This window comes from Exophiala mesophila (genome assembly GCF_000836275.1).
Source record: "Exophiala mesophila strain CBS 40295 unplaced genomic scaffold supercont1.8, whole genome shotgun sequence".
Taxonomy (NCBI): Eukaryota; Fungi; Ascomycota; class Eurotiomycetes; order Chaetothyriales; family Herpotrichiellaceae; genus Exophiala; species Exophiala mesophila.
The window spans coordinates 182,567-205,634 of record NW_015622511.1 but is presented as its reverse complement, the minus strand read 5'-3'; the positions used below and the strand labels follow the sequence as shown (position 1 = coordinate 205,634).

Below are 23,068 nucleotides of genomic sequence, written 5' to 3'. Positions count from 1 at the left end.
TGGCTGGGCAAATGTTGCATTCAGTCCTTCCAGGAATTTTTGATAGGGCTCGCTGATCCGGTCGTAAACTTCATAACCCGAGGCCCACAGAGTATCTGTCCCATACAAAATTAGCCTTTCTTCCCATACCATTACACCAAACGTACCTCCTCCGGTTCGTGGCAATTCAGTCAGTCGCAGCGAGGTGTAATCAGCCGGGACTGGCTCGAACGATATATCCGCATGCCATTGAGCACTTCTCTGCAACTTCTTGCTCAGATCATAAACACTTTTCTTGTAAAGTTTCTCGTTCTGGACGGAGCTGATCGTACTGATCTCTGGGTCGGATCCACCCAATTCTCTCTCCGAGTTCAGAATAGGGTGGATATGCAGCCCTGAACTTGTTGGCTTTCCAGTGACCTCGCCAAGTCGCTGGATAAGTTGCTTTTGGAGATCGTTGGTCAGGTCGTCTTGCTTCCTGAAGAAAACCACGCCCCTCTCCGAGACTGGCCTGTCAGCCCCTATGCTCTTGTCCGAAGGTATGCCCGAATGACGTTACTTTTGATAGCCAAGTCCCGCAGCAGCTCATCTGCCCTTGGTGACTTCAGTAGCTCCACCAGATTCGTATCAGGGTATTCAGTCCCAATCACTGGGGTGACGTCTTCTGAAGTAAACTGGTCCAGAGCTCCAGAATATTTCAGCGGCTGCCTACCACTGACACTCTTCTGAGTCAGCACATTGCTCTCCACCGGAAACGCCTGAACCTCGATCGCGGAGGGCGCCATATTCTGGTTCAGAAATATTCTTTCCTGTTTAGAATGGTACTGATTCGCACGAGATGATCCCAGGTTGGCAACCGTTTGTAGACAAGATTTCGTTCAGCTTGGATTCTTCCTCGCCTTAATATCTGTTCGACCTACAACTGCCTTTTCGTGCAAAGCCATACAACGCGTACCAGCTCCCCTCATGTTGCAATGTTTGCAGAATGTGAGCAACCGATGAGGAATACTATCCTGACACTCTGAGTGGCTTGTGTAAATCTTTCGCAATTCTAGCGCAGTGTTGGTTCATGTTCTCAACAAGATATTGTATTCTTGGCTGCGGTTGTTCAGATGGTGTGACGAGGCGACAAATGGCATCATCAGACCCAACCCGTACCCTCCATATTCAATCTTTACACATCAAGTTAATTTATCAGATTAGCGATTGAGGTAGACTCCTGTTTTCTCACCACGCCTCGACAGAGGACGGCTCTTCTGCCTCGACCAGTTCTACGAGATCTCAGGGCTCTTGGACAGACCAGGTAACTGCCGCTCTATGAATGCACCACTTTATCACCAAACGACGGACCACCACTTCTCAATTACATTTAGCCTTGAGAGCACGGTATCTTCAGTACCGCGAAAGTGTCAGAGCTCCCTGTTGCCCTCGGATCTACCCCCAACCGGCCAGCACATCATCGTTGTCACGACTGGCAACTCCCATTCGAAACATATAGATATCATCACTTTGTTTCATACTTCAGTCATCACTGTGGCGACCGAAGTAAATATTCCGATGGCGACCATCATGCGGGGGGTAAATCCACCGGTTGATGAACCTGAATATGATGAACAGTCCGAATCTGTTGCCCTGCTCGGCTCCTGGAAAGGGGAGCGCCCTCAGCTGCTTGGTACAGCGGAGAAAAGAACATCAAATCTCTCCTCGAACGACAACCTTAAGGGCCTACCACTGGGCGTTCCTCACGCTGAAAAACGCTTCTGGTTTCAAAGGGGCACTGCATGTGACCCCGATGCAATTGCGACTCTTGTGAGATGTGGTGGTCTTTTCTAGCATCATGGTTGTGTTCTAACTGTCCGCAGCCTAGCGTCTTTGATGATAGTGATACTGCACGTGAATATTATCCTCGAGACGACTGGTGGGTCTTTCTTGATTGTCTCTCCACTGGAATTGACAACGAAAGGGAAAATATCCATCGGTTCGATCCGTCCGCTCGGTGGACCTGGCGAGAGGAACATAAGCTTATCCGCAAGATTGACATTAGGATCATGATTTTCGCTTGTATCATGTTTATGGCCCTTGAATTGGACCGTGCGAATATCCTCCAAGCACTTACTGACAACTTTCTGGAAGACCTGAACCTCACTACCAACGGTGTGTTTTTACAAACATCAGAAGTTCAGGGTACGGGGTGTTTTTAACTCGTTGCATAGACTATAATCTTGGGAATACCGTCTTCAAGCTCTCGTTCCTCTGTGCAGAAGTTCCCTCTCAACTGGCATCCAAGTGGATAGGACCTGATCGTTGGATACCTGCGCAAATGTCCATTTGGTCCGTCGTGGCAGCAACCCAGTTCATGCTTTCGGGACGAACTTCGTTTCTAGTCACCCGATCACTGCTTGGGCTTCTACAGGGCGGTTTCATTCCTGACGTGGGTCAGGCTCGAAGCCTAAAAGTCTTGCTCTCATTGCTGACATTTTAGGTCATTTTATACCTTTCTTATTTCTATAAACACCATGAGTTGTCACTCCGCATGGGATTCTTTTGGATGGCAATGAGTCTGGCAGACATGCTGGCAGGAGTCTTTGCATATGGATTGTTGCACATGAGGGGAATAGAGGGCCATGCTGGTTGGCGCTGGATGTTCCTTATCGAGGTGAGCAGGCCAAACAACACTCACTCTCCTGAAGCTTACTTCTCTGCCGGCACTCTTCACCTTGGTCATAGGAGCACTTGCGTTTGGCCTAATGCCATCATCTCCGACCCATACAGCCAGCTGGTTTCGAGGACAAAAGGGTTGGTTTACACCAAGGTTGGTTCGCGAGACGTGTTGAGAAGATTAAAGCGACCCGCTTACTGACTCAATTCAGGGAAGAGGTTATCATGATTACCCGGGTCATACGGGAAGATCCTAGTAAGGGCGATATGCATAACCGACAGCCGATCACACCTATGCTGCTGTGGAAATGTTTGAAAGACTATGATCTATGGTATCACAAGCTTCTGCTCCAAGAAGATGCTGTGGCTAACAAGTATAAAGGCCAATCTATGTTCTAGGGCTGACCTTTCAGATCCCGATGACACCACCTCATCAGTATCTAACACTATCCTTGCGTGGTTTAGGATTTGATACGTTTCAGTCCAACCTGCTTGCCATCCCCTGGACAATTATACATAGTGAGTTGGCAATACTCTTGAACCAAACCTCTGCTCATCGTCCATAGTGTCCACGATGATGTTCATCACTTACTTGGCAGAGATCAAGGGGGAGCTGACATTCATCGCTTGGCTGGGACAACTCTGGGCCTTGCCCTTCCTTGTGTATTTTAATGTGGTGGACACGACAAACGTTAACAGATGGATAATATGGCTCGTCACCACAGTCTTCCTCGGCTACCCTTCAGGCAAGTGCATGGCGAATGCTAGGCCACACCAGTGCTAATAGACTCTAGCACATCCAATTCAAGTTGGGTGGAATTCTCGCAACTCAAACTCAGTTCGTACACGAACTGTTTCTGCCGCAATGTACAATATGTTCGTACAGGCTGAAGGTGTCGTGTCAGCCAATATCTACCGAGACGGTGATATTCCCACTCCGATCTCTTCGGACCATGAATTCTGACCAAAGACAGACGATGCGCCGAGGTATATTCGCGGCAATCTGGCAATTGTGAACATCAGCCTATACGCGCTTACGAAAGTCTACTATCAGCAGCGCAACAGGCATCGCGATAGGAGATGGTATTCAATGTCCCAACAGCAACAATTGTCGTACCTTGCCAAAAGCAAAGACGAAGGCAACAAGAGACTTGACTTTAGATTCGCACACTGATTTTGGTTGGACACGCCTTCTCATTTCAAGACGACGGAAGGTCGATGACTTGCCTGCCACGGAACCAGGTCTGATGCACAGTCGCTGCCAGCAGTCCATCAGCGGTCCAATCACTTTCAAGAACTACAAAATCGGCACTCAGTCCCTTTTGCAAACTACCGGTCCATGTTTCAGCGTGCCGTGAATAAGCCGCACCTGAAGTGGCAGCCTTGAGAGCTGTTGCCATGGACACTGCAAAATCCGCATTCGTCCTTTCACGACTTGCGGGCTCCAGGGCAGATCGCCTTGTCGTCGCATTGTACAAGTTTGGCAATGGGTAATGTGCTGCGGTTGGTGCGTCCGTTCCAAAGGCTAGAGGAGATCCGTGCTGGTGGAAATCTCGATATGCGAACGCTCGCTTACACCTGTGAGTGCCTATCAGGGATGGCCATGCCCGGAACAGGACAGGGTCCGAGTGCACAGGTTGTACCGAAGCAGTGATGCCTAGGTTGCCTAGACGCATTGCATCCGAGTCGGACGTGAGTTCCAGATGCTCGATGCGATGTCGACGTAAATGTGGGCTGCGAGGAAGTTGTTCAAATGCATCGAGCGCTTCGCTTACCGCTCTATCCCCGATTGCGTGAATGGCTACCTGGAGCCCTGCTTCATCTGCCTGGCGGACCACTTCCGCTAATTGCGCCGCAGGCCAGATCGGTTCGATGGGGTCGTCTTTGGCGCCGTAGGGCTTGCTCAATGCAGCTGTGCAACCATCAACAGTCCCATCGGCGATCAACTTGATACCAACTACGCAGAGAGACGGGGATGTGGATGGGTTGTACTTCGCATGCATCGCAATTGCCCTTTCCATATGGGCCTGAACCTGTTCAATTTCCTCGTCATACGGGATGAGCCAATGAGCCGCCACATGAATTGGTAGAATCTTTTGTCTCCGGTACTCCAATATTGTTGACCACTGCTCATCGTCCATGGCCATGTCGATAAACCCCGTGTACCCCGCTTGTGAGAGTGCGAGGACTGCACGATGTAGGGCCATGTGAGCTTGTTCGGGCGAGAGGACACTGCTAAGGAAAGGGACCACGATGCCGAGGTGTGCCATTTCTTCAAGGAGGCCCGATGGTCTTCCTTGACTATCACGATGAATCGTGCCACCAGGAGGATCGGGCATTGATGCAACGCCTAGTTCTTCTAGAGCGGCGGAGTTGCACCACACTGAATGCAGATCCATTGCCTCAACATAGATTGGCCGCTGATCGAGCCCGTCAAGCATTGAAGCGAGCGCTTTGCCGCCTGTGGAAGCTTGCAGCCATCCTCGGCACAGAATTCGCGGTGCAGATGGGTTCGACGCTGCCCAGGTCCTGATTTGATGTGAGATCTCAGCGAAAGATTTGCAAGATAAGATGTTGAGCTTCCCCAATGCTTGACCAAGGTGCATGATATGTATATGGGCATCGATGAAACTCGGAGTGATCACTTTGTTCTCCATGTCAAGTTCTGAAGCGCCACCAGCTCGAGCTCTGGCAATCTCTTCGCCATCGCTGGGCCCGACGTATGTAATGGTCTCATTGTCAATCATCAAAGAACCACTGAAAAGGTCTTCCGACTGTGGTGAAGATGTGAATATGCGAGCATTGTTGAATATTGTAATGGCCATGACTATGGTGACCTGCTTTCGGGATTTCCACTGTCAATAAGGGAGTATAGGCACAACGCAACTTTTGCAGCAGGGCTGCACAGTCTTCAATTAGGCAATACCAGGAGAACGCAGATGTCGAGCAACGTAAAGAGCTCCCGAAGCGACAGAATTATTACTTATTCTATTGGTATCCAAAGCGGGCCCGAATCGACCATCCTACTGCGGAGACTTTCGATCCCAAGGAACGAGCACACTGATCCTTAGCTTGTCGGCGCAAGTTTACGTGATTGGAGGTTAGGAGCTTGTTCTTGTCAAGTGCCTTTTGCGAGTCTAGCCATGCAATTCCAAGGTAGATTAGAGCACACATAGTCTCTCCCCCACGGGAACTCCCTGTGAATTGGCTTTAGAGGGCTTCTCCAACCTCAATCACGATCAGATTAAGACTCGGTCACTCGGTCCATTCGTCCTCCACATTTGCACGGACTTGTCCGGCTGAAAATAGGTTGAAAATGAGTCGACTTTCGCCATTCCCACAATCTTCAAGGCTCCCAGATCGCAAATCACGTGTAATTATTTTCCAACAGTCCAGCAAACTTCAATCCTGTTTCACGAGTCATAGGTTTTGATGGCGTCGGCCACTGCAGGAAGTCTGAATGAGGTTACTAACCCAGACCACATTGCACAGTTTGCCCAAGTCATTGCCGAGGCTTTCTACAATGACCCATTGAATCGATGGCTTCGCCTGGGAGATGAGTCGAAGCCTGACAATCCCAAATTGCAGAATCCACAACTGGCTCTTGACCACTGGCTGCCGCTCGTGCGAGGGCGAGCAGATAATGGTGGCGTTCTGGTGCAGACCTACGACTGGGCTGCGGTAGCGTTGTGGTGAGTCATCGGATGCCAGCCATTCATCAGTTGGACGCCTCCTCCTTGAAATGCCGTAAATCAGCAGCGTCGTATAACTGACCAGGCTGACTCGTCGACGACTAGGCTGCCACCAGGAATCCAAAAGCCACCATACACCACCACGCACAGAGGCATTCTTGAGTATCGAGACAAGTTCGACGCCCTCAAGGCCAAGACATTAGGTGACCGGAGTTATTGGTATTTAAATCTCATTGCGCGTTCTCCTTCGAGAGCAGACAAAGGTGAGCATCTTACACGAAACCAATCCAAGTCAGTGATCGCACTACAAATTCCGACGCGCACACCTCTCTTGAACTGATTCTAATCAATATTGCTACGTCTAGGTGCGATTCGAGGGGTCATTGATCCCTTCATTGAGAAGGCCCGGCAGCAAGAAGTTCCCTTGTGGCTGGAGGCCATAAGCGAGCATGCGAGAGATGTTTATGCCCACTTGGGATTCCGCGTAGTCGAGACGGTGGTCATTGGTGCAGGAGCCATCAATGAGCAGGGTTGGGTCGAGGATGGAGGGTCGGGTGTGAAATGCTGGGGAATGGTTGCCAATTTGTAGATTTGTCAAGGAACGAGGAAGAACGGCGCTACCGGCCTCTTCAGAGTCGCCCATGTTGTTTCCCTTAGACTTGTTGGACAAGGCTGTCTTCCACAGGATGATAAAAAATACTCCATAGAGTTTTGAATCGAGCTTGGAATTTCACTGTCACAGAGCAAGCAGCACACCTCTCTCCTCTCCTGTATCCAAATGAAATTGTTTGTACATTAGACATCTATCCATCTATCCATCTATCCATCTATCAACAGATACGGACTTCATTGAGGCCATAAACACGGCCAAACAACAATCATCTCAAAACTCCTGGGCAGTCACAAACCGTTTGGGCTCCGGGCGGTCACCCTCGGCAGCCAAGGGAGGACCACTTGTGGCAGACCCGCTACCTCCGTTCATGCTCTCCTCCAGATGCTTGTCTGTAAGGGAAGGTTTTGTATCCCCTAACACGGGATTATCACGACTTGACCTGCCTTCCTTCTCGGACGCCAGTACTCCTTCCGCGCTCCTCCGGGGCTTGTTATCCTCCACGATGCTCTTTTCAAAGCCGTCCTGGCTGCTCTTTGCCACATTGTCGCTATTTGTTTCCGTTTTGACCAATGCTAGCTTCCCATCCCTATCTTTACCGGCATACTTTTTGCCCTTTGGCACTCGTGCGAGCCAATAGATGGCGGTGGCGGCAAACACGTTGAAAATGATGTAGACAAAAAGGATCCCAAAATTTCTCCACCGATTTCCAAACGAGATGTTGACCAGAGCCAAGAATGTATCTGTGTTGTCTATCGCACAAAGCTGACAGGTTGTTGAATTGGGGTCTTGCAAATACCCCCCCGCGACAGCGAGGTACTCCTGGAGATACTCTCCGCAATCCATGCCAGACGGTGCATCAAACCGGGAGTACTCGCTCGCAGAGCACACCACCGGGGCCTGAGCGACACCATTGCCCAAAAGTCCCTCGACAAGATAGGTGAATGGGCTTACCCGATACATAAAGATCCAGAACCCAGGCATGGCATCGGGGCCGACTAGGACACCACAAAATAGGATGCAGAGCGAGAACAGCACATTGGCCAGGTTGGAGGCTGCTTCAGCTGTAGCAATGCCCGCAATCATCAGATGCGAAAATGTACTGCTGAAGAGAATGAACTCCCATAGGAAGAGGAATTGCAAAGCCCCACGTGAGGTGACCGAATCCGTATAGGTGGCATTTTCGTACAAGCCAAGAGGGTAATACCAACAGAAGAACAGTACAACTGCGCCGAGCGTGGCCCAGGGCAACTCGACAAGAACATTAGAGAGCATGAATGCCTTCCACGAGTAGGTTTTGGATGGTCGTTCCCGGGCTTCATACAAGCTTCTTTGCGTGACGAACAAGGGCATGATCTGCTGAACAAGCTGTGAGAAGAGGATGAGCAGCATGAAGATGCCAAATAGCTGATTGTTCAGCCCTTGAAGGGTATTTGGCGCCTTGAAGAGCGAAAATCCAATGAAAAGACCCTGTGGGCGTGTTAGCAGTGTCCCGAGCAATCGAAGTGCGGCACAACATACGACCAAGCAGCAGAGGAGCATCTTGGAATAGATGTACTCGGGAGTACGCCAATATTGCTCGAAGATCCGTTTCTGTGTCTCCCAGAATTGCAAATAAAATGGTGCGGCAAACTCGTAATAATCGGACTTCTGGGAGGTGGCGGGGGATTCAATCTGAGACCGCTCTTCCTTCATCTGCTCAAGTTCGGCTTGCACTTCTTGGTACTCGGGAGAAGATCGCCAGACTTGGTGCCAGTCGATGTCACTATGAGAGCCGGGGGCAGCACCGATAGCCTCAAGCATATACTCGGCAGGGTTGGCGCCCGGAGGACACTCAAATGCGCCGTTTCGTTGGAAGTAGTCTATAAGGATGTTGGAGTCGTGGCCGACAGGACCAAAGTAGACAGTTTTCCCGCCAGCAGCCAAAAATAGCAAGCGATCAAAACGTTGAAAGAGAATGGCAGAGGGCTGGTGGATAGTACAGAGAATGGCCTGGCCTGCACGGGTAAGTTTCTCGAGGAGGTTCAGGATAGACCAAGAAGTCTGTGAATCCAGTCCAGACGTTGGCTCATCAAGGAATAACAATAGCTGCGGTCGAGCGGCGAGCTCCACCCCGATGGTGAGTCTCTTTCGCTGTTCGACATTCAGACCTGAGCCCTTGTCAGCGCTTTGCCCGGTCAGTAAAGAGGGATTGAAATTCACCTTCGCCCGGAACGCCGACTACCGCATCGGCATATTCCTGCATATCCAAGAGTTTGATGACTTCTTCAACGTAGGCAATTTTCTCGGCTCGAGGTGTATCTCGCGATTGTCTCAACAAGGCACTGAACTTCAACGCCTCACGCACGGTCGTTGTCTCGAGGTGCAAATCTTGCTGCTGGACGTAACCAGTCTTTCGCTGAAACGATTCGTCCCTTTGCCTGCCATCAACGAGCATTTCACCGGTGATGACACCCATGGTGACGCGTGTAGCCAAACAGTCGAGGAGAGTTGTTTTTCCAGCACCAGATACGCCCTAGGTTGGTCAGTGATGACACGTCAAAAGTATTCGACTCATTGTCACTTACCATCAGAGCAGTCATAGTTCCTGGTTTGACCCAGCCGTCCACATGGTCGAGAATCCTTCGAGGCTTACCCTTGATCTTGATATCGTAGCACACGTCTTTCCATTGAAAGATTGCGGTTTGCTTCTGGATGACTGCTGATACTTGGCGGGTCAATTGTTCGTCTTTTGTTTGCCTTCGTTCCAATGCAAGGTTGGTATCTGAGCCTCCAGACTCGGAGTCGGAGACTTTTTCGTTGAGGAACGCCGGCTTGTGACCTCTACGGAAAAGAAGGATTTCACCCTTTGACTTTTTGGCCGAGATTGTCTCGGTGGCGGCGAGGTAAATGCCCAGCATGCCGATCATAAATGCAAAGAGAATGCCAATATTACGCCATTTGTTTGCTGCCGAGTATTGGTAGGAGATCTCGATGTAGTCATCCCCGTTGACGGTTGTCTGGCCAGCAACGGCGCCGACGACGGTACAAATTTGACTTGTGGTGGTGCCATCACCGAATTGTGGTGCCGGGGGGATGTATGATGAACAAGTGTAGTTCTGACCAGAAAACTCGTTGACCATCAGGCTTTCGAACCCGTATGCTGTGGGATTGACGTAATTGATCCATCGAGCCCATCCTTGCATGTAATTGACGGGAATCACGAACCCTGGAGGTGGGGTTAGCAGAAGGGTGGTGTGTGTACAAGGATGCGAGGTCAAGACTCACCTGTGTAGACGACGATGGCAATCATGAGCACCGCTGTTGGGACCAATGCCTGGATCAACGAACGGGAAAGTGAGGCAATACACCGAAACAACATGCTCATTGTCAAGACGAGGACATAGGAGGTGAAGAGGAAGAAGAAGAATGCGCCAGGCTCACGGCGCAGGTTAGTCATGAAATACAGGATGAGGTTGAAACCAATGGCGTTGAGAGTCTTTGACGGGATGTCGGTCAACATAGAGGCAAAGGCCTCGGCCGAGGGGTGATACAAGGCATATCTTTCGTGTTTTTCCACTATAGGCCGTTGTGCGTAGAGGGTCAGGATCTCGAGAGCACTGCCAAAGGCGTTCAGGAGGACGGCAAAGAACAGCAGCGAACTGCGGGCTCGGAGCGAGTCGCTAGTGGTGGGTAAATTATAAAAGAGCGAAGAGACGACGAGGGCATTGATACAGTTCCCGATGAGCTGAGTTAGAGTGATGGAAGGGTCGTCCATTAGACGCTTGAAGCCACGGCCAAGGCATAGGCTGATTTGACTGCCATAGGACAAAGTGTATGGAGAAGACTTGCGTTGGGACTTTGATTGATGAATGCGGCGGGAGGCTTGGAACGCCTGGAGGCTGGGGCCGCCGATAGGATAAGCCTTGTCAAAATTGTCAATGTCTTGGAGAAGAGCTTTGCGTTCTTCACTGTTCTGCCATCGTTGGGCGAATTCGTCGGGGGTTCTTGGCACGAGAGACTCGAAGCCCTTTTTGACGACTCTTTCAATTGGATTGGTCATGGAGGTGAGAAAGTCCGGGGCTGTCTGGCGCTTAGGACATTCGAATCCGAGGTTCTCAAAATAACGCTGAGCATCGGTGGTGCGACCAAAGTAGATCTGACGGCCTTGGTAGATGACAATGACCTTGTCGAAGTAGTCATAGGCAGACTGGGGAGCTTGGTAGATGGCGACAGCAGCCGTGGTCTCATTCAGGTCAGTGGATGTGCGGAGGGTTTTACAGAATTCAATGGCATTAGCCGAGTCGAGACCTCTCGTGCTGTTGTCCCAGCACTGGAGTGGAGCGCCGCTCAGTGCAGCTTCGGCGATGGAGACTCTCTTTCTCTCACCACCACTGACACCACGAACAAAGTCGTTGCCGACCTTTGTGTTGAAGGTATGCCTTATGCCAAAGGTTGCCATGACGACATCGCGCAGATGCTGTGCATACTTTAGTTTAGTGATACCTTCGGGCAGCTTGAGATTCTGGGGAGTGCGGGCGCGGGCGGCGAACAACAGGGTGTCGGCAACGGTCAACATGGGGAAATGGATATCTTGTTCAGCTGTGTAGATGGCCTCGCCGCGGAAATCCTTGTGCATCTGGTTGTAGCTAATACCTGCAAGGAGGTTAGGAGGTCAGTCAAGCCGGAATGGAGAGAATGGGCGTGAACAGATCGTACCTTGGTAGTTGATATAAGACTCGCCTCCCAGGTGAAAACCATGGGTTTCACCGGCAATTGTTTTTAGAAATGTGGAACAACCTGATCCTGGAGGACCCAGGACTACCAACATTTCTCCTTGATTGACGAGACCCTCAAAGTTGCGGAGAATGTCAACACGTTGGCCCTTGTTGCCGGTTATACGTCGTAGCAGATCGGCACCGGCAAGGATGTAGTTATCGACAGTCTTCTGGAAATCACTGCCTTGTGAGTAGCCATAGGCGGAGAGATTACGAAAAGAAAAGCCTGCGGTACGACCGATATTCTCCTGGCCAGACTGTTTCTGTAAACGCAACATGGCTTTGGTCCAGGCGCGGGAATTGAAATCATCAGACTCAGGGTCAATCTGAGAACCCTGAGAACTTGGGTCAAAAACGTGGGCAATGCCATGGGAACTAGAGGCGTTTGAATATTCTCTGGCAAGTTTTAGAACCTGGCGATCTACTTGATCGCTTTCGTCGATAACTGGGCCGCCGTCGTGAGACAAAGAAGGATCCAAGGCATGCTGGTCGTAGTCGCTGCGGTCAAGACTAGCGCCAGTGGTTTGACGCGTCCGGTCATTGTTGGTTGTAAAGTTGCCAACCAGTGGAGTGGACATGACTGGAGAATATCAGGCCAACGGTGGCCACCCGGGAGTAAGGCGGGTTCTTTACAGCTCCCAAGGAGGGGGATTAACGGTGGTTGAAGAAGATTAAAACATGATAGAATGAAAAACAAAGATGGAGGGAGCAAGGGAGAGCGTCTGAGAGGGTCACAAAAAAGATGGGGTTCCGAAGTTAATATAAAGATGGAGGCAAAAAGTACGAAGCAAGAAAAACATTGGGTGAAAATACGAGAAAGGATGAGAGTGTGGAAGTGTTGACGTGTTGGTGGATGGAATTGGAAACTGGCAAAACTGGCACGGAAATTCTTTGAGTGGATAATGAGATGGAGATCGGCCAAGAAGCGGACGAAAAGGTCGCGTAACTTTGTAGGGAAGAATGGTAGGATGGCGTGGCATGGCAAGGCATTGCATGGGCAATCCCACAGGCAAAAGGACAGAAAGACCGAGTAGCTAAAGTACTCCCTAAGTTAGTACTGCTAGGTCCACCGGAGTACTGCTGTAGAGCAAGTTCGTCTGTGTCCAGGTCTGTCCTTGTGGGTGATACGAACAAGGGTCAAAGCACCGCCGGGTGGGCCGAGGGGCCCCGAGGAGGGCGTCTCGGGCTGTCTTTGACACTCGTTGACCTTACTTGTTCTATCGTCCGAGAATTGCGTTCTCAAGGACATACCTACTACGTACTCCGTACTGCAACTTGACCTCGCTAACTTTTAACTATTACGAAGTCAAATACGGTTACAACCATGGCCAAGGTGCCACTGGGCCTGAAAAGGTTGACGCTATCATGCAACCTGGATTCCCATGGGTGCCTGGGTTCTGCTGCCTGGGGGTTCGTCTCTCGGGAACTCGGTCACCCGAAGCAAGGCCAGCCATGCAAGATCTCCAGCCGTGGTCCGCCTAAAGGCACAAGCCAATGGAATGCCTGTGGCGGCAGATACGCAAAGATTAAAGCCCGCCCAGCGCCTAGATAGGTATGGTACACGAGCTTGGCTCGAGGGCCGAGGGGCTGCCAGTCCAAGCCCAGGGCCTCAAAAGCATCTCAATGGACGTTTTTTCCAACGGATTCGATTCTCCATCCAGACATCGGTCGTGCTGACCTAAAAGATGGTTATCATACACCGCGGAGTATTCGTATGTCCGATGACTACTCCGTACTGGTCCACATGGAAATTTGATTGTCGCCTTTACTCCATACCTACATACGGAGTAGTTCCTATCCTTGGACCCATCTGCTATAGGTTCGCTCAAGGTTGCGAATAGGCGTATTCGTGTGTCTGGGTTGAGGCTGTACTTCGTACTGGTGGCTCAAGGTCAAAATGCAACCATTCGGATTCGAGCTTTTGACTAGATCTCTATCCCATTCCTTTTGTGAAGCTTCCTTGCGCGAAGATATTGAAACAGTGGCACCGTGGCACTGTACTCATAATGTATGACTGCATCCCGTAGAGTGCAGACGTGGACCCGAGTGGGCATTCAAGCAACCTTTAGGCTACCACAACAGTTGCCTACCCATGCCTCAAGTACCTACCAGACCAGGTATGGTGGGCACATGAGGTACCAGCTACGTTAGGTACCTATGTACTAGGTGGTTACCCGGCTTTCTTTCTGTCCAAGCCACGCCTTCACGAGTCGAGGTAGACGTATGCGCCTCTCTCTCTATAGGCCCCTTCAGTGGTCGTGTGTCTGTCCTTGTCGCCTAGAGAAACATGTAGCAATACTCAAGCTGCTTACTCGGACCCAGTCTTCATTTCTCTGATCTCGACTTTTACTAACTTATACTCTGTCATCGTCATCGGCTCGGCTCTAGAAAACATCCGACACGTTCGATTGCCTGTTGAGTTCAAGCTTCCCTTGGCATGCTGACGCCAGTCACAACAATGGAGGTTTGCCGTACTCCGTAGATACTGTACGTACAAATACCAACATCCAATGCCTACACGTCGGTATGTACAGTATATGTCCATCCAAAATAATGATATATACTTGTGTATTATGCACCAATGGGCACCCAGCACATGTTGCTAAGGCCCATAAGAATCATCTTGTCATCATTCTCGCTTCGGGTTGAGAATTTCCGGTTGGCATCACGACCTCTTTTGCCCTCAACGTGAGCAAATGCGGTGCCATCACGCGTTTGTTGCTTGGCACATGTAGCGTTCGCTCTCCTAATGATTATGGTATGAAGCAGTCTCGATTGATCCCTTGACACGATACCTGACCTGCTTCTTCTTGAACGCGATTTAGGATCCTGTTGCCTGTGTGTCCTCATCGCTTCCTAAACATGATGTGGGGACGAGACCTGCTTTGGGAGACTGCAGACCATTACTATAATAATGTAACCCTAAGCAGAGGCCACCTTGACATACAGATGAACCAACTGTGAGGCTGCCTTAGGAAACGAAACTCCAAATTGCGGTACGGGAACACTAGATATACTCACCTCGTCTCGCTCTTTGCCTCCGCGTAGGCCAACTTTGCCAATTTACCTACTCTCTTGACGCCCTTTCCGACTGTGTTGTGCCTCTATGCCATTCCCGCCCTTTGAAGACACCGGATCAAAGGACAGGCTCACTTGCTTCGGTGCCACCAGTAAGATTCGCCAAAGGCCGTGCTCCAACCCGTTCTGCTTCGGCGTTCAGCGCCGTGACCTCGGCCTCCACAAATGGGATTCCATCCTTCATTCGGCTCTCCTGTGTCATCTGCTCAATCTCACCAGGGAAATAGATGCGATCCACGTCCGGACGCTTCTCTGACTCAACTACACGGCGATACAGATAATCCATTCGAGCTTTGAACTCGTCCAGAGACAGGAAGAGATCCGGTTTGATAGCCATAAGCATGTGGCCCACGTCGGCGGGCTTGCTGGGGTCATATGGATTCGTGACGTGGCCGGCAAAGGCTGAGCCAGAGAGCACCCCACTGAAGACATCCATCATAATGGCGAGTGCTGAGCCCTTGGGTCCCCCCATTGGAAGCATGACCCCTTGGAGCGCCGCATCCGGATCGTCGGTCGCGTTGCCATCCGCGTCGAGCGCCCAATCTAGGGGAATCTTTTCCCCTCGTCGTTTTGCCTTGTAAATTTTGCCCCGTGCTGCAATCGACGGCGCCATGTCGAGAATAAAGGGCCGTGTATCTGGCCCGGCCGGCGCACCACATGCAAGAGGTGACACGCCCAACAGTTTGGATTTGCCCCCAAACACGGGCAGTGCCGGGGACGAGTTGGTGAAGACAAGACTCATCATATCCGCGTCGATGGCTCGTTGCACGATCCATGCTGACATGCCGAAATGGTTGGAATGCTTGATCGACACCATCCCAATGCCGTATGTCTGAGCCATGGTGATGGCCGTGTCCATACCCAGAGAGGCGGCCAGAAACCCAAACCCATTGTTCCCATCGACTTGGGCAACAACAGGCGTGATCTGTACCAGACTGGGCGTGGCCCTGGGGTCGAGCACTCCCTGTCGAATTCTCTCCATGTACGAGGGCAGTCGATTGCACCCGTGAGTGTCAATGCCTCGTAGATCGGCTGCCACCAGACAATTGGCGACTGTGGTTGCTTCATCACGACCCATGCCATTGCCCAACAGCACCTCAGTTGCAAACTGCAGGACTTGATCCGCAGAAAATGTCCAGGCAGAGTTATTTACTGACATGGCGCCTTGCTAACGGTGAAATCTAGAGCTGAAATAAATAGTCAACACTATGTAATATACACTGGAATGGACAGATGGGGATGGGTTGTTTAGATTGTCTTTCATTAATGATCCCCGCACTGGCTCGTCGGCGTCTGAATAAACTATTATATTTATTCATTTGCCGACAGTTGATCCGTTGAAAGTTCACTGACAATGCAACGCCTGTGCAACAACAATCCGAACGTGCCGTAACAAACATCAAATGTGATCGTAACGAAGAGAGTTTATCATTTATAATACTTGGATTCATGAGATAGATTCCCACATTAGACATGCACGACATGTTATTCCTAGTTCGAATTCGACTTGCGTTCCCCCAGAAGGACAGTCTGGAGGCCACTGATCCAAGCAAAAGTCGACACAAATTACAAGGCTGGGTATTCGCAATGTACCGCCGAAGAACCACAAACCACAGCTATTGATCCACATCCATCCGGTCGAGAATGCGACTGATCTCGTCTGATTTGTCGGATCCTCCGTCCATTTCGGATATCAGACTGCGAGCCTTGACTTTGAGTTCCCGAATCACGCGTCTGCTGTACTCGAAGCTGCCAGTGCTCTCCATGTACGAGATGGCATATCGCTTGACGCCATCGTCGGTGGTCTTTTGCTTAAGGATGTTGATTAGCTGTAGATTGGACGGGTTGGCGCGGATGGAGTGGATGACGGGAAACGAGAATTTTCCTTCGGTCAAATCCTCGCACAAGCCTTTGTTCTTGGTGTATGTCCCTGACGACAGATTCAGGTAATCATCGCAGATCTGGAAGATGAGTCCCATCAGGTTGACGAGCGGGACACAATCGATTCGTCCCCTTTCGGGAGATTCGGCTTGCATCAACTTGACGGCCAAACGAAACAGCCCCCCAGTCTTGTTCTGGACCATCTCCAGATAGTCGTCCTCGGTGGGACAGGTCAGCGTGTCCCTCCAATACAAGTCCATCCCTTGGCCTCTGTGTAGATTGAGTAGCTCGGTGGTGAAGATCTCAATCGCTTCATCCTTGTTGGTCAGATGCTGCAATTCTTGGAGGGCGATGAAATAGACATAGTTTGCGCTATTGATGGTCTGGGCGGTGCCAAAGATGTTGTGGGCGACGGGGACACCGCGACGAAGCTGGCTGCCGTCTTGAACGTCGTCGATGAGAAGAGAGGAGGTGTGGAGCATTCCGACCACCCGAGTGATGACCTCGAGAGAGTCGTGAGGGACATGGAGGAAGGCGTCAAAAGCTTTGATGAGAGCGGCGCGGATGTCTTTCCCCGGATGTGCAAACAGGTAATCATAAGGGCCCATGATTATCTTTTCTTTCTGAGACGACCATTCGCCCATTTTGCGAGGGCTGATGGTATCCGAGGCCGAATGTCTTGTGGAGTGCCTCCGCTTGAGGCCATGTGTCTGTTCGGGCGAGTTGGGTGTATGGGAGAGGGACGAGGCGACCGACTGTTTCTGGGCGATCCAGCTTTCTTCTGGGAGAGGTTTCAGCACAGATTTAGAAGGGGGTTGTAGAATCCCACTGGGATAGCCAGCTGAACTATAGCGAACGGGGATTGCGTTAGGTGACGCAGGATTCTCGGTGGTGAGGGTCGACATGCGTGGCAGAGAGGGAGGAGTGAAACGGAAGGGCAGAGGTGTCAAGGCAAGTTGTGGTGCGGATTTTGCTCACACAAGTGGGGGAGGAAACGGAGAGACAGGCAGACGCGAGGAACTTTGGAAGTGTGCCAGGAGAAAGGCGCATGGATCTAGGCAGAAGAATCTATACAAAATCAAGGCGATTAAAGAGGGAGCGAGGTGGGTGAATGTCGACACGGTAGCAGGCTGGTTGGGTACAAGACAGTGATGGGATGATGGGATGATGGGATGATGAATGGTGGGCAAAATGATGACGAAAGCGACGCGATTAAATGGAGCAGAAGCCACCAAAGGCGCATGAGAATCACGCGGCGCCGAGGCAGTAGCCTTGGATGAATAAAGATAATCCAGCCATGCTGGGGGCCTGGGTGCCTGGCTTACTCTAGACAAGTTCCCACTGGCCTGAGTCTGTGGACACGAAATAATGATAATTGTGTAGGATTCTGCCTGGCTGAAGGGGGCCTTGGGCCCCTCGGCCTCTATATCTTGCCTTTCCGGAGAAGGTGTCCTAGATAGAAGTGCCATGTGGAGGGTGTCCTAGAGAGAGTGGATTAAGTAGAGTGATTTCTTGAGCTCTGTAGGCGACTTAGCGTTAGTCGCTGCTGCTACTCGCTACGTACAGAGTATCCTCTATTTTTATTGTTGGGGAAATGGTCATCGGTTAGAAGCGGCCACCACATGCATCTACACGAGGTACAAAGATACGTACATCTAGAAATATATAGACACATTCGGCACGAGATGTTTTTGGAGGGACCTGAGGACAATTAATCTCGAGCGTTTTATTTATTTAACTGGTGTAATGAAGTGGTGGAAAAGATCCAAATACTTAGTAACTAGCTACTACGGAGTATGTACCTCCTAGGTACCTTCCTACCTACTACCAGGTAACTGCCTCAACTTATCAGGATTCTTGGGAAAGAGTAGGGCTGGACGGTTGTTCCTGCCTTCAGACCCTGCAGACACTTGGCACAGGACACGAGGTAGGAAGGAAGAGACTGCAGGCGCAGTTAGGGTCGTGTAGGCATCAAGTGCTATGGTGTAGACGATGAAATCAAATTATCATCACTGTTGTTCCTTTTACTGGATACCATTGTTATGATCCTACATAATTGACAGATAACTAGGCATGTGCCCTAAAGGTTTACCAAGCGTGACCCCTCTGGTCCCTAGACTCTCGTCCCTCGCCCCGTGATCCTCTCTTTCTCGCTCCCCCGCATGTTTGGAACTAACCTCTTGTGGCCATGACAACCATATCCTGCACTTCCGATCACTTCCTGCCTCTTCTCAGCATTTCCCAAGTATCTGGACGATTCACCTCAATCACTACCTCACTACGTCTTCCTCATCGCCTTTTATACCATCAGAGAACTGGTTTCTCTGTCACCCATCACCAATGGAGACCTTACTTTCCCACTCCTTCGACTACCTCTCCTCGTCCTCTCCCCAAAAGATTCGCAAGGGCCTAAGACAGGTCGAAGGTCTCCTTGCACAACTATGCCTTCTCAAGACATCTCTCGCCAATAAACGGCAGTCCATGCTGCTGTTAGGCTCGTCACTCGCACCGACAGGCAAGAAATTGTCAGAACTGCCTGAGGATCCAGCCTTTCGGGAATTCTTCAAACTTCAACAAAGCTTCCAATGGAATATTGCTATGAGGCTGGTCGCTTGTTTGGAACGCCTTCTCGGCAAGGAGAGCAACGGAACCAACGACCTGTTGGTCATTCAAAACCTGGATCTCATTCAAGGCATCCTGCTATTACACCCTCCCTCTCGCGCACTGTTCGCCCAGGAGATATACATGAATGTGAGAATCCACCTCAAGACTACTTTCTCCCACCCCGATGACTAACAAGAGAATAGCTCTTTCTCGACCTGCTCGACCCCTCCAATTGTCCGGCAATCCAATCATCCACCATCATGGCTCTCGTTACATCCCTCCTCGACCACCCACAGAATACAAGAACATTTGAAGCTATTGATGGCCTGCTGGTTGTCACCTCTCTTTTCAAATCCCGCAGTACTTCTCGTGAAGTGAAGCTCAAGCTGGTCGAATTTCTCTATTTCTACCTCATGCCAGAGACACCCGCCCCCAAACTCTCGACCTCGACATCTGCCACAAACACAGCAATCCTGGGAGGACGAGGCAAGGAATTGATCGCTGCATTTGACCGGAGAAGAGAAACAGTCAATGGCCAAGAGAGCGCAGTGGCCGACGGTCGACCAGACACAAGGACCACGGAAGAGAAACAGAGCTTGCTCGGCAAGCACTTGAGCAATGTGCAGGATTTGGTCGAGGATCTCAGAGAGGGAGGAGGTGTGTTTGGTGTCGGAGGCATATCATGAGCACGTCAACAAGTGTAGATGGCGAAACAGATTGGTGGAGATAAACCAATGAACGCAAAGATACCCCCTCGTATACATGATTGAATTGTCATGGATGTTTGCTGGCACTGCGATATTGGTTAAATCGCGCATCGCATATTGACCGTGGTCCCCTGCAGAGATCGAAAGCTACCACCTCACAATAGAGGGAGAAGCAGAAGCAGAAGCAGAAGCAGAAGCAGGAGCAGGAACCGGCATAACGGAAAAGCTGGTCTGTTTCTAAACTTGTACAACAAGGTAACAATGGACACACAACTGGTTTCATGGCGCAGGATACGCATATAGGCATGAATTCGGATCAAAGTCGGACGCATTGTACTATGCCCATGGTAGTAGCCATGCACCCGCGTGAGTCATTATTGGTGGCCGGACTTGAGACCGAGCATGCTGGCACGTCACGAGTACGTAGCATATCCGTACATGCTCGTATAGTACTTTGTACGCACTTGCGGAGAGTCCCGATCCTCCATGCCCTGGATATATTCGTATACGGAGTACATGCACCAAACCCTTGTTTGTGGACCTGAATTGGGGCGAATGGCGCCGCAAACTCTAAACAAGCCTTCAAACACCCCTCGACTGGCCAATTGTCGTCAATTATAGTTGACTCATTCAATGTTCTATCTTCGATGCCCTCGAGAGCATCCCAGTGTTCATACAGTTTTCTACATATGTACAGACGTCTTGCGCAGTCGCCTCAGATTCATACACCATCTTCTAGAGAAATTTCCCCTCGTACCACCCCTACACATGATGGCGATCCCGCAAATCAAGGACCCTTCGGTGCGGTACCTGCAAACAGCCCAGGCCTACGATTTGTGGGCCCAAGTATACGACACAGACGGCAACTTCCTGCAAGCATTGGACTCGATTGAGATGAAAGTACTACTTCCCAAGGCTTTGGCATTGGTCGAAGAGTCTCGACCGTCTCGACCGTGGAAGCTGGTCGACTTGGGTTGTGGAACGGGAAGAAACACCGCTGCTCTGCTAGAGGTTGCAAACAGTACCATCGTTGGGCTAGACGTCAGTCCCGGTATGTTGCAGGTCGCCAAACAGAGGTTGAGTCAACTTGTCGGTTCAAACACACTCCACGTGGAGGTATTTGATCTGATTCAGCACCAAACGCCGCCCAACGTCGCTCTGGGAGCCGACTTAGTTGTGTCGACGCTCGTCATTGAGCACGTTCCCAGTCAAATTTATTTCCGTCAGGTGGCATCCATCCTGAAACCTGGAGGCATCCTTCTCTTGACAAATATGCACTCGGACATGGGGGCCATCAGCCAGGCTGGGTTTGTCGATCCCACCACAGGAGACAAAATCCGACCGACCAGCTATGCCCACACTTTGGGAGATATCATGGCCGAAGCAGAGAAGAATGGCTTGGAATTGGTAGATGAGATGGAGGAGAGATGTGTGAACCGCGACATGGTCTCTAAGCTCGGTGCTCGGTCCGAAAAATGGGTGGGCGTGACGGTATGGTTTGGCGGTCTTCTGAAAAGGAAGCCCTCGGGCAGCAATCATGACTGAACCGAGACGCTCTCGGTTCGATCGCGGCTCAGCCTGAAGAATCCTCGCATCAATCGGTCCCTGTGACTGACCAAATTGGAATATTGCTGCAATTCCAGCTTGAGGTCGAGATTGACCCAGTCAAGTTCGTCATCGAGGATGATCTGGGTGTAGGCAAAAAGGCTGGCGTCAAAGAGTCCTGGGGTGGACTGTCCGAAGAAGAATTTGTTGTCGCCGAGTAGTTGGGATAAGGCGCGGAAGGCGTGTGAGGCCTGCCGGTATAGATAGTGGGGGTCTATAACTGGACTAAATTTCAACAGCTCGTCTCTTGCCGCCTGTTGTAGTTGATGTGCAAGGGCCCAGTGGACGGGCAGAGCGCTGGATACCGAAGTGACGTACATGGGTCGTGCCACCGATTGGAAATTGTCCTGGTCGAGGTAGAGGTAGTATAACCAAGCACTTCTGATGTTGTGGTCGATCAAGGCAGCATAGGCATCTTGACGCCAGATGAGAGGGTCTTCTTTTCCTCCCTGCGAGACCACCCATCTTGCAATACGATTTGCAGGGATTGGGGAGACGGGGCGATGAGGATCCGACGAGGTAGAGGCGGGCAAGAGGAATGGAAGAGAGCCGGTTGGGGAGGCATGGTTGTTGGAAGGTCGAGTCTTGAGTGGGATACCGTGAAATTTGAGGTAGGCTTGCCATTTCAGACACGAAGGATTATATGAGGGGGCATCTCGGCTCTTGGGGTCTAATTTTTGGAAGATATAGAGGACATTTTCATTTCCTTGCTTGGAGGAGCGCTGAGGGAGGAGATTGGCAGGATACGTCACGAGCGGGAATCTATCGAAGACGCGTCGTAAAGGATGTGGTAAGGTGAACCAGGAAGAAGGGGACGGTGCTTGAGCTGGCTGTGGTTGTGATGGCTTTTTCATGGAATTTGAAGATTGACTTTGTTTGGACGGTGGCCTCGATGGACGAGCCGCGGGGGTTGTAGCATCATCGTCGGGCATGTCCAGTCCAGCACCCACGAGGGAATGAGAGAAGAGAAAGGCGGTAGTAGTAAAAGGGTTGAATTGAGTGTGTACCTCCTCCTGCGGTGAAATGTATTGATGAATTGATGAATCTTCAACTGCAGGCAGAATCAATGGAGCTAGTCCCAGAAAGTACGGGGGGTGCCGGGGAGCCGGGGTACCTAAGGGTCTCGGGCGCCTCGGCCTACGATATTAGGTACAATACCTAGGTAGGTACCAGGTAGGTAGGTACCAGGTTCCAGGTGGCTTATAATGGAACTTTTTTACCGTCCCACGTGTATCCACCTGTATAAACCTAGCGTGGACGCACGCGTTAAGGTTAGGTGGTAGCGTACACATACAGGCGATCCCCTACCGCCCCTACTCATGCCTAATCATTCATGCCTAATCATTTATGACCTTGTGCGTACTTCAGGGACAGCTTTAGACATACTCCACTCCCTGACTCAAAATCTGGGATTTTCACACCAACATGAACAGGTGATATGACCTGTACGACCTGTCAGCTTCGACTTCAACCCCAATCCTAGAGCTGCAATGCCCA

At 50.8% G+C, this 23,068-nt stretch overlaps 9 protein-coding genes across 11 annotated transcripts; 4 read left to right on the top strand and 5 right to left on the bottom strand.

Annotated features, from left to right (window-relative positions):
* Nucleotides 1-1,548: 1,548 nt before the first annotated feature.
* PV10_09206 (uncharacterized protein) lies at nt 1,549-3,036 on the top strand (the record flags this gene model as incomplete). The annotated part of the gene is made up of 6 exons (XM_016374335.1): nt 1,549-1,788; nt 1,842-2,133; nt 2,193-2,410; nt 2,462-2,635; nt 2,670-2,791; nt 2,850-3,036. 6 exons carry the CDS (start codon nt 1,549-1,551, stop codon nt 3,034-3,036), a joined length of 1,233 nt encoding a protein of 410 aa, XP_016219606.1.
* Nucleotides 3,037-3,787: 751 nt separating this feature from the next.
* PV10_09205 (uncharacterized protein) lies at nt 3,788-5,462 on the bottom strand (the record flags this gene model as incomplete). The annotated part of the gene is made up of 1 exon (XM_016374334.1): nt 3,788-5,462. The coding sequence occupies one exon, from the start codon at nt 5,460-5,462 to the stop codon at nt 3,837-3,839; it is 1,626 nt and encodes a 541-aa protein (XP_016219605.1). The 3' UTR covers nt 3,788-3,836.
* Nucleotides 5,463-5,812: 350 nt separating this feature from the next.
* On the top strand, nt 5,813-7,069 carry PV10_09204. 2 transcript variants are annotated; one of them, XM_016374333.1, is made up of 4 exons: nt 5,813-6,010; nt 6,130-6,329; nt 6,435-6,592; nt 6,695-7,069. In XM_016374333.1, the coding sequence occupies exons 1-4, from the start codon at nt 5,954-5,956 to the stop codon at nt 6,916-6,918; spliced, it is 639 nt and encodes a 212-aa protein (XP_016219604.1). In that variant the 5' UTR covers nt 5,813-5,953; the 3' UTR covers nt 6,919-7,069. The 2 variants fall into 2 exon arrangements, with proteins under 2 accessions (XP_016219604.1, XP_016219603.1); XM_016374332.1 differs by having other exon boundaries at nt 5,813-6,329.
* A 46-nt stretch (nt 7,070-7,115) lies between these two features.
* Nucleotides 7,116-12,532, bottom strand: PV10_09203 (uncharacterized protein). Its single transcript, XM_016374331.1, has 6 exons — nt 11,638-12,532; nt 10,207-11,574; nt 9,507-10,147; nt 9,142-9,454; nt 8,461-9,089; nt 7,116-8,409 (listed from the first exon to the last, which is right to left on the bottom strand). The coding sequence occupies exons 1-6, from the start codon at nt 12,272-12,274 to the stop codon at nt 7,213-7,215; spliced, it is 4,785 nt and encodes a 1,594-aa protein (XP_016219602.1). The 5' UTR covers nt 12,275-12,532; the 3' UTR covers nt 7,116-7,212.
* A 1,971-nt stretch (nt 12,533-14,503) lies between these two features.
* On the bottom strand, nt 14,504-15,933 carry PV10_09202 (uncharacterized protein; the record flags this gene model as incomplete). Its single annotated transcript, XM_016374330.1, has 2 exons — nt 14,504-14,654; nt 14,718-15,933. One exon carries the CDS (start codon nt 15,931-15,933, stop codon nt 14,833-14,835), a length of 1,101 nt encoding a protein of 366 aa, XP_016219601.1. The 3' UTR covers nt 14,504-14,654; nt 14,718-14,832.
* A 245-nt stretch (nt 15,934-16,178) lies between these two features.
* PV10_09201 lies at nt 16,179-17,819 on the bottom strand. 2 transcript variants are annotated; one of them, XM_016374329.1, is made up of 2 exons: nt 17,485-17,819; nt 16,179-17,436 (listed from the first exon to the last, which is right to left on the bottom strand). In XM_016374329.1, exons 1-2 carry the CDS (start codon nt 17,558-17,560, stop codon nt 16,391-16,393), a joined length of 1,122 nt encoding a protein of 373 aa, XP_016219600.1. In that variant the 5' UTR covers nt 17,561-17,819; the 3' UTR covers nt 16,179-16,390. The 2 variants fall into 2 exon arrangements, with proteins under 2 accessions (XP_016219600.1, XP_016219599.1); XM_016374328.1 differs by having other exon boundaries at nt 16,179-17,819.
* Nucleotides 17,820-18,911: 1,092 nt separating this feature from the next.
* Nucleotides 18,912-20,164, top strand: PV10_09200 (uncharacterized protein). Its single transcript, XM_016374327.1, has 2 exons — nt 18,912-19,406; nt 19,463-20,164. The coding sequence occupies exons 1-2, from the start codon at nt 18,996-18,998 to the stop codon at nt 19,943-19,945; spliced, it is 894 nt and encodes a 297-aa protein (XP_016219598.1). The 5' UTR covers nt 18,912-18,995; the 3' UTR covers nt 19,946-20,164.
* A 351-nt stretch (nt 20,165-20,515) lies between these two features.
* Nucleotides 20,516-22,027, top strand: PV10_09199 (uncharacterized protein). The gene has a single exon (XM_016374326.1). The coding sequence runs from the start codon at nt 20,600-20,602 to the stop codon at nt 21,509-21,511; it is 912 nt and encodes a 303-aa protein (XP_016219597.1). The 5' UTR covers nt 20,516-20,599; the 3' UTR covers nt 21,512-22,027.
* PV10_09198 (uncharacterized protein) lies at nt 21,540-22,503 on the bottom strand (the record flags this gene model as incomplete). The annotated part of the gene is made up of 2 exons (XM_016374325.1): nt 21,540-21,554; nt 21,583-22,503. The coding sequence occupies 2 exons, from the start codon at nt 22,501-22,503 to the stop codon at nt 21,540-21,542; spliced, it is 936 nt and encodes a 311-aa protein (XP_016219596.1).
* Between the last annotated feature and the right edge of the window lie 565 nt (nt 22,504-23,068).

Bases quoted from the DNA above. Each gene is read 5' to 3' on its own strand.
- PV10_09204 (XM_016374332.1), top strand. From the start codon at position 6,070: ATGGCGTCGGCCACTGCAGGAAGTCTGAATGAGGTTACTAACCCAGAC. The intron at 6,330-6,434 runs GTGAGTCATCGG...GTCGACGACTAG, and splicing joins TGGGCTGCGGTAGCGTTGTG to GCTGCCACCAGGAATCCAAA. The intron at 6,593-6,694 runs GTGAGCATCTTA...TGCTACGTCTAG, and splicing joins TCCTTCGAGAGCAGACAAAG to GTGCGATTCGAGGGGTCATT.
- PV10_09203 (XM_016374331.1), bottom strand. From the start codon at position 12,274: ATGTCCACTCCACTGGTTGGCAACTTTACAACCAACAATGACCGGACG. The intron at 10,148-10,206 runs GTGAGTCTTGAC...CCCCACCTCCAG, and splicing joins TGCCATCGTCGTCTACACAG to GGTTCGTGATTCCCGTCAAT. The intron at 9,090-9,141 runs GTGAATTTCAAT...ACAAGGGCTCAG, and splicing joins AGTCGGCGTTCCGGGCGAAG to GTCTGAATGTCGAACAGCGA.
- PV10_09201 (XM_016374328.1), bottom strand. From the start codon at position 17,560: ATGTCGACCCTCACCACCGAGAATCCTGCGTCACCTAACGCAATCCCC.
- PV10_09200 (XM_016374327.1), top strand. From the start codon at position 18,996: ATGGAGACCTTACTTTCCCACTCCTTCGACTACCTCTCCTCGTCCTCT. The intron at 19,407-19,462 runs GTGAGAATCCAC...ACAAGAGAATAG, and splicing joins CCCAGGAGATATACATGAAT to CTCTTTCTCGACCTGCTCGA.
- PV10_09199 (XM_016374326.1), top strand. From the start codon at position 20,600: ATGTTCTATCTTCGATGCCCTCGAGAGCATCCCAGTGTTCATACAGTT.